Source organism: Colobus angolensis, unplaced genomic scaffold (assembly GCF_000951035.1).
Source record: "Colobus angolensis palliatus isolate OR3802 unplaced genomic scaffold, Cang.pa_1.0 Scaffold114, whole genome shotgun sequence".
NCBI lineage: Eukaryota > Metazoa > Chordata > Mammalia > Primates > Cercopithecidae > Colobus > Colobus angolensis.
This window is the reverse complement of record NW_012112475.1, coordinates 2,895,042-2,903,879: the sequence shown is the minus strand read 5'-3', so window position 1 is coordinate 2,903,879 and position 8,838 is coordinate 2,895,042. Positions and strand designations below refer to the sequence as shown.

Here is an 8,838-nt window from a genome sequence, read left to right as displayed (position 1 = left end):
CATGCCACGACGCCCAGCTAATTTCTGTATTTTTAGTAGAGACGGGGTTTCACCATGTTGGCCAGGATGGTCTCGATCTCTTAACCTGCCTCCCAAAGTGCTGGGATTACAGGCGTGAGCCACTGCGCCCAGCCTCCATCCTACTTCTTAATCCCAGCTCTCATTCATGAGTGGAACCTTCATTTCTCTTCTTTCTTTCCTTTTTTTTTTTTTTTTTTGAGACAAGGTCTCACTTTGTTGTTCAGGAGGGAGTGCAGTGGTGTGATCTTGGCTCAGTCGACTTCCTGAGCTCAAGCGATTCTCCTGCCTCTGCTTCCCAAGTAGGGATTACCAGTGTGTGCCACCATGCTCAGCTAATTCTTTTTAAGTTTGTGTAGAGACAGGAGTCTTTACGTTATGTTGCTATGTTGCCCAGGCTTGTCTGGAACTCGGCCTCAAACCATCTCCCGCCTTGGCCTCTCAAAGTGCTGGGATTACAGGCATGAATCACTGCACCTGGTCAGCCTCTTCTTTAATTCCCTCTCCCAACAAAAAGTGAGTTTATCTGCTTTCAGACTGCCTTGAACTTCGCCTTTTTACTACAGTTCATTACTCATGTGACTATTTGTTTAACATCTGTCTTCCCTGCTGCTCTGGTATCTAATCTGACTTGTTCTTCTCTGTATTCCCGGTCCTCAGCACAGAGCTGACTACAGTTGATACATATTGAATGACTGTTGAGTGACCTACCTAGATACTCAGCTAAAAAACTGGGACTGTTGGCTCCTCCATCTTCCTGACATCCCACATCCAATAAAAGCTTCCTTCCTTTAACTTTCTGAATATGTCTTGAATTTATTTTTTCCTCTACCTCAACTACTATGCTAATCATGACCAAACTCTCAAATTTTAAAAATTAATACTCTTTAAACACACAGATTGGGACACATATAACCTTTTTTTTTTTGGAGACAGGGTCTCATTCTGTTGCCCAGGCTGGAGTGCAGTGGCATGAACGCGGCTCACTGAAGCTTCAACCTCTTGGGCTTCAGTGATCCTCCTTCCTCAGCTTCCTGCATATCATTTTATAAAAATATTATTAGGAAAAAAGAAAACAAACATCTACTGAAATAGTCCCTTCGCATGAACCCGACTGATTCCTTTGAAAGGAAGGACAAACTGCAGGTTGCTGAAGAACGCACAAACTCTTAGCAGTCTACACTGTGAATACAGTTTATAGACATGAGTGTAGCAGACCATGTTGGATGAAGGAAAAAAATAGTGGACTGCTTCTTTGTGAAACGATGAATTTGTTTTTGTTGTTGGAAAGGGAAACAAAGGTCTCCTATATATTGACTTAGGACTTCATGGTTTCTTTCAAATGACCCGGGGGAAATAGGAGTATGAATTTATTTGAACAGGATCGTTCATGTCAGCCTTAAGAGAACATGCCGGGATATACTTTGTGTACTCTCACAAAAATATGCCCAGAGAAGGCCAGAAGTCAGAATACCATGTGTTCCAGCCGTTGACCTCATCTCCTCAAGGTGATGGTCGCCAAGACCTCAGCTCCAAGGCATGTTGGGAACTCTTCAGAGGGCTAAGGGGAAATGAGGAATTGGATCAGGCAGCAATGAAGCTGGGGTTAGTGGAACCGGCTAAGCAATGAAGCTGATCTCTGGTTAGGTGATCAAAGTCTAATCACAGTGGGTAGGCTGGTGTGGCAAACTGGTTTCAGCATGGCTGTCTCCACCTGGTGGGTAGTACCAGGGAGCTCAGAGCAGGACTCCAGGAATAGAGCCAGGAATGAAGGCAGCTGGCAATGTCATTATCCTATGCTCTTTTTGACTCAACACCAACTGGTGCCATTCATGCTACCCTCCATGAATGGCACCAACGAGAAATAAAAGTTCTCTGTTTGTAGCCCATACAAGTAACCAAGCCACTTTTGAATCATTTTCTCAATAAGATCATTTTTTAAAAAAAGTCTTGTAGCTTTATCTTTTCTAAATGCATTATTTTAGTGGTTTGGGGAAAGTTTATATCCCTGGGCTGTTTTTTGGGTCAAGATAGTCATAGGACTTCTATCTCAGGCAATATGACAGATGAGATTTCTTGAAAAGCTTATTAACACAACACACTTAAAACTATTGGCCAAAATATAACAGACGTCCTTTGAACTGTATAACTGACCTGCATATGTGGAGGGGCAAGGATTGGTAGAAGAAAAATCCCCAAGGGACCACCACCCTAACACACACACACACACACACACACACACACACACACACACACACACACAAAGAAGAAGAATAAAAGACAGAATCGTCACTAACTGATTCTTCATTCATCATTTTCCTTGGGGAAGTCATTGATTGTCTCACAAACAGGAGTTGAAGTGTCATGGGGCCCACTGGGCAAGGAGTTGGAACTGAGACCTCACCATAAAGCTGGACCGTTCAGAGACCCCCACCCTTAGTAAAGGTGTAATTAGAACCAATTTACCCTTCAGCAGTGGGAGACAGCTAGGAAGCTAGGCAGCTTCAGTGTAAGGGAAAAAACCTTTCTCCTGAGAAATCTTTTTTTTTTTTTTTTTTTGTGACGGAGTCTTGCCGTCGCCCAGGCTGGAGTACAATGGCACCATCTCTGCTTACTACAAGCTCTGCCTCCCGGGTTCAAGCGATTCTTCTACCTCAGCCTCCTGAGTAGCTGGGATTACAGGTACTCGCTACCACCCTGGCTAATTTTTGTATTTTTAGTAGAGACAGGGTTTCACCATGTTGGCCAGGCTGGCCTCAAACTCCTGACCTCGTAATCCGCCTGCCTCAGCCTCTCAAAGTGCTGGGATTACAGGCATGAGCCACTGCGTCCAGCAAGAATTCTTAACCTTAGATGAGTCCTCAGGCTAGTCTGAGAAATGCTAAATAAGATGTTACCATAAAGTTTACTGTTCTTGGGGGCTCAGGCAGATGTAAATGCTAAACATCTCGGAGTCAAACATCTTTGACTCCTATAATGGTCGAATTACATAATAATTACATAATAAAAGATGTTTTAAATGAATTATATAATTGCATAATTGTATAAGAAAAGATGTTTTAAATAAGTTAAAAAAAAAAAGCCTGTTCATGATAAACCCTCAGAAAACCAGGGAATAGTAGGAAATTTACTCAATTTGGTACAGGAAACTATAGGAATCTACAGCCAGTATCATTCTTAAAAGCTGAAATAGAGAATGCATTCCTCTTATGATCAGGAGCAAGATAAGGATGTCAGCTGTTACCACTTTTAGTCAACGTTGTACATACTAGAGTTTTCACCAGTGCAATAAAGCAAGAAAACTAAATAAAAAGCATAAATATTGAAAAGAAAGAAGTAAGTCTGCCTTTATTCACAGATGACATCATTGTATCCAGAGAAAACTCAAAGGATTTACAAACTACCAGAACTAATAATTCAGCAAGGGCATCAAATACAAGGTCAATGTACAAAATCAGTTATACTTCTATATATGTATTGGTTTCCAATTTGTGGCAAATTGTCACAAATTCAATGGCTTTTAAAAACACTGACTTATTATCTTATGGTTATTTATTTATTTATTTGAGATGGCGTCTCACTCTGTCACCCAGGCTGAAGTGCAGTGGCACAATCTCGGCTCACTGCAACCTCTGCCTCCTGGGTTCTCCTGCCTCAGCCTCCTGATTAGCTGAGATTATAGGTGTGCACCATCATCCTGGCTAATTTTTGTAATTTTTAGTAGAGGTGGGGTTTCATCATGTTGGCCAGGCTAGTCTTGAACTCCTGACCTCAAATGATCTGCCTGCCTCGGCCTCCCAAAGTGCTGGGATGACAGGCGTGAGCCACTGCGCCTGGTCCCTATCTTACAGTTAATGAGATCAGAAGTCTGAAAGGGTTCTCGCTGGGCTAAAATCAAGGTGTTAGTAGGGCTGCCTTCATATCTGGAGGCTGTAGGAGAGAAGCCCTGTTTTTTGCCTTTTCTAGTTTCTGGAGACTGTCTCATGGTCCCCTTTCATGTTCAAAGGCAGTTCTTCTCACAGTGCGTGACTCTGCCACTCTGACATTGACTCTGCCTTCTTCCATGTTTAAGGATCCTTACATTGGGCCTACACAGAAAATACAAAATAATCTTTCTATTTTAAGGTTCTTTGATTAGCAATCTTAATTCCATCTGCAATTTTAAATTCCCCTTGCCATATAATGTAACACATTGATAGGTTCTAGGGATTAGGACACGGACATCTTTGGAGATGGCCTTTTTCTGCTTATTACAATTTACTATCATTAAGTAGAAAACGAAATTTGAAAATACTGTATCCAATAGCATCATAAAATCAAAAACCTATGAATAAATTTAATTAAAAATGTACAAGGCTGCTATACTGAAAACTAGAGAGTAGTGTAGAAAAAATTTTTTTAAATTTAAATTAATGGAGAGACCATATTACTCATGGATTGGTAGGCTCAGTACCTTATAATGTCACTTCCTGAAAATATCTGTAGATTCAGTGCAATCCCAGTCAAAATCTCAACATGTTTCTTCGTAGAAATTGGCAAGCCAATTCTGAAATTTATGTTGAAATACAAAGGACCCCTAATTGCAAAGACAATCCTGAAATCAGAATTTACTCTACCTGACTTCAGGATTTACTAGAAAGCTACAGCAGTAATTAAGCCAATGTGATAGTGACATAAGGATAGACAAGTAAATAGAACAAAACATAGTCTCGAGATAGATCCACATACACATGGTCAATTGAATTGTGACAGACGTGCCAATGCAATTCAATGAGGAGAGGAAAATTTTTTTAACCAAAGGCTCTGGAGCAACTGGATAAACATATGGAAAATGGAATTGAAAGCATGAGAGAGGATTAAAGATAAAGTACAAAAAGACGAGGACAGCTTGACTAGTGTTGGGGGAGTTGGAAGGGCTTGAATGGAAGAATGAAATAAGATTTCACTGTGTTTCAGTGGGGCTTGCTTCTGCCAGTTTTGTAAAGCAATATCCTCCACTCCTCTCCGCCGCTCTTTGAGGGGTAGGCTGGTGTGCTGAGCAGAATTCTAAGGTGGGCCCCAAGATTCCCACCCCCTGGCGTACATGCCTTGTACAATTATCTCTCCTTGAGCATGGAGGAGTCTGTGAATTTAATGGTATGGTTACTATGGTGATTACCTTCCATTACTTGAGACTCCATCATAGGTGACTTGGAGAGGGGAGGATTGGAAGTCAGAGGGACGTGCTCCACGTGGCCTGGAGGAAAACAAACGTGCATGTTGTGAAGTGCCTATGGGGGCCACACTGCAGGGAGCTGCAGGCAGCCTCTAGGAGCTGAGAGCAGTCCCCAGCAGACAGCTAGCAAGTAAACAGGGACCTCCGTCCTACAACCCTTGGCAACTGAATTCTGCCAACAACCTGAATAAGCTTGGAAGGGGACCCCAAGCCCCAGATGAGAGCCATAACCCCAGCCATCACCTTGACTGTGGCCTTGTAGAGCTGAGCTGATGATGCAGCTAAGCCATGCCCACGCTCCTGACCCATGGAAACTGAGATAATGGATTCCCATCATTTTAAGCCACTGATTTTGTGATAATTTGTTACCCAGCAATAGAAAATGAATGCAGATGGCAGGTCTGTCCCAGCTGCAAATGTCATCCTGCACAGGACCAATTTCGATTGCTCTCTTCATACGTGCCTTAGGAATCGGTCTTCCCAGGACAGAGGGCCAAGCTGTTTTGGACATGGTTGAAGTGAAATAATACCCACCACCCACTGAGGATTTGAAAGGTCCATTTGGGGTGAAAGGAATTGACATTGCTCTGAGTCTTTGACCTAGCCCCTTCTGGGATCCATTTAATCAAACATTCCAAGTTAAGAGTAGAAAGTCCAGATCGGCTGGGTGCCGGTGGCTCATACCTGTAATTCCAGACTTTGGGAGGCCGAGGCGGGCAGATCACCTGAGGTCAGGAGTTCCAGACAAGCCTGGCCAACATGGCGAAACTCTATCTCTACTAAAAATACAAAAATTGGCTGGGTGTGGTCGTGGGCGCCTTTAACTCCAGCTACTAGGGAGGCTGAGAATCACTTGAACCCGGGAGGTGGAAGTTGCAGTGAGCTGAGATTGCGCCACTGCACTCCAGCCTGGGTGACAGAGCGAGACTCCATCTCAAAAAAAACAAGGAAAAAAAAAAAAAGTTCAGATCTTTCTCACAGAGTGTATTGAGCTGAGCTTTCAAAACTGGGGTTCAGGGCTGACCTTTGGAATACTGAAAATCAGGCATTTGCTATACTGGTCATATCTGTGGAGCAAACCTGCAGTAAGGTGGTAACTTGGATACTTGGGAGTTCATTCATAGCAGATAAATTCTGGTCCATTTGCTGGGGACATGGTGGCCAGTGGGAACTTGATCAGACTGGACCATCATGTCTCAGAACCTAGGCATTATTGAGTCTGATGGTTTCGGCATTTTAATATGTGCAGTAAGTTAACCTGGGAAAGCAGGGCAGATATACAAAACCAGTTACAGCCTTTTCCTTTCCTCATTGCAGAACCAAAATTACAAGGGCCATGGATTGTCAAAGGGAAAGGAGCGGTGAGTGGTCCCATCCAATCCAACAATCACAGACAACCAACCTCCCTCCCTCCCTCCCCTTTTCAATCCGTCTCTCACTTTTCTACTTCAACAATTATAATGAAAATGATAGTAGAAGTAGTAAAGCTAAACCATTATTGAGCACTTACCATGTGCCAGGCTCTGGGTCTGTCACTTTACCTGTATTGGCTCACTGAATCCTGACCCCAACCATTTGAAGTAGATACTACTATTGTGCCCATTTTACAGATGGAGAAACAAGCTCAAAAAGGCTAAATGACTTGCTCAAGATCACATGATCAGTTAGGGGCAGAGCTTGTTGGACTCCAGGGCCCACTATCTAACTTTGGTCTCTCCTGCCTCCTTCAACAACCCTGTGATGACTTGATGACTTGCATGGTAGCTGTCCTCTGATCTTCTGCTTCACTCTGCATCGTCAACCTGGATGCCAAACCCAGCACCCCTTTGGATCTCCTAAAGAGAATCCACTTGCACAAAGCAGGAGTGAGCAATGTAGACTTTATTGAAGATTTTTGTGGGGAGTTAGAAGAGGTAGTTTACATAGCAAATGTTTTGATAATCTATTCTCTGGCTCATTAGATATTTCTCTCTCTCTCTCTTTCTCTCCTTTTCTTTTCTGTTCTTTTCTTATCTTTTGAGTTTCACTCTTGTTACCCAGACTGGAAGGCAATGGCATGATCTCAGCTCACGGCAAACTCTGCCTCCTGGATTCAAGTGATTCTCCTGCCTCAGCCTTCCGAGTAGCTGGGATTACAGGCATGTGCCACCATGCCCGGCTAATTTTGTATTTTTAGTAGAGACAGGATTTCTCCATGTTGGTCAGGCTGGTCTTGAACTCCCAACTTCAGGTGATCCACCTGCCTCGGCCTCCCAAAGTGCTGGGATTACAGGCGTGAGCCACCGTGCCCAGCCAGATATTTCTGTTCTTTCTAAAGTCCCTCCTGGCTATACCACCACTGAGGAGGGCATGTGTGATTTGGGATGCTTCTCTCATGCAGCGCCCATCTTCTTTGTCTTCTTTCTCTCCATACTGACTATCCCACCAACTTCAAATCTCTCACTCTCTTATGCAGGGCAACTCAGCAATGTTCCGGATCCTGGCCCTAAACATACATGCCCACCCGACCCCCATCCCAACAAAACAAAGATCACTTAACAGGCTTGTGTTAGGCTGTTTTTACATTGCTATAAAGGAATAGCTGAGACTTTTTATTTATTTATTTATTTATGTTGAGACAGAGTTTCGCTCTTGTTGCCCAGGCTGGAGTGCAATGGCCTGATCTTGGCTCTCTGCAACCTCCGCCTCCCAGGTTCAAGTGATTCTCCTGCCTCAGCCTCCCGAGTAGCTGGAATTCCAGGTGCCCGCCACCATGCGTGGCTAATTGAGACTGAGTAATTTATAAAGAAAAGAGGTATAATTGGCTCATGTTTCTACAGGCTGTACAAGCATGGCACCAGCATCTGCTCAGCTTCTGGCGAGGCCTCAGGGAGCTTACAATCATGGTGGAAGGCAAAGGGCGAGCAGGCATGTCACATGGCAAGAGTGGAAACAAGGGAAAGATCCCAGGCTCTTTTAAACAACCAGATCTCCCATGAACTGAGTGAAAACTCACTTATCACCAAGGGGATGTTGCCAAACCATTCATGAGGGATACGTTTTCAGGATCCAATCACCTCCCACCAGGCCCCACCTTCAACACTGAGAATCACATTTTAGCTTGAGACTTGTGGAGGGGACAAACATCCAAACCATATCAAGGCCCCATCTACTTATTTTATAAAGGCACACCACACACACACGCAAACACACACATGTATTTACCATAAAACATTTTTTATTTATGTGCCTTATTAGGGCACATGTAGATATGTGTTCCACTACCAGTAAAAGAAAACTCATAATAGTAGCTTAAACAAATTGTATTTATTTTCTTCACATTACAAAGAGCCTGGAGTGCTGGTACAGTGATTCAGTAATGTCAGAGCCAGCGTCTTCATGATTGCCTTTTTTTTTCTTTTTTTGAGATGGAGTCTCACTCTGTTGCCCAGGCTGGAGTGCAGTGGTGCAATCATGGCTCACTGCAGCCTTGATCTCCCAGGCTCATGCAATCCTCCCATCTCAGCCTTCTGAGTAGCTGGGACTACAGGCTCATGCCAGTGCACTTGGCTATTTTTTTTTTCTCCGAACTCTTGCTCTGTTGCCCAGGTTGGAGTGCAGTGGCA

At 43.6% G+C, this 8,838-nt stretch overlaps 1 protein-coding gene across 1 annotated transcript in view; it reads left to right on the top strand.

Moving 5' to 3' along the window:
• Positions 1-8,838, top strand: part of TTLL9 (tubulin tyrosine ligase-like family member 9) — a 69,135-nt gene that overhangs the window by 4,804 nt on the left and 55,493 nt on the right. Inside the window, exon 2 of the mRNA XM_011960068.1 lies at positions 6,551-6,594. Coding sequence (XP_011815458.1) covers positions 6,551-6,594 — 44 coding nt within the window. The remainder of the gene's footprint in view (positions 1-6,550; positions 6,595-8,838) is intronic.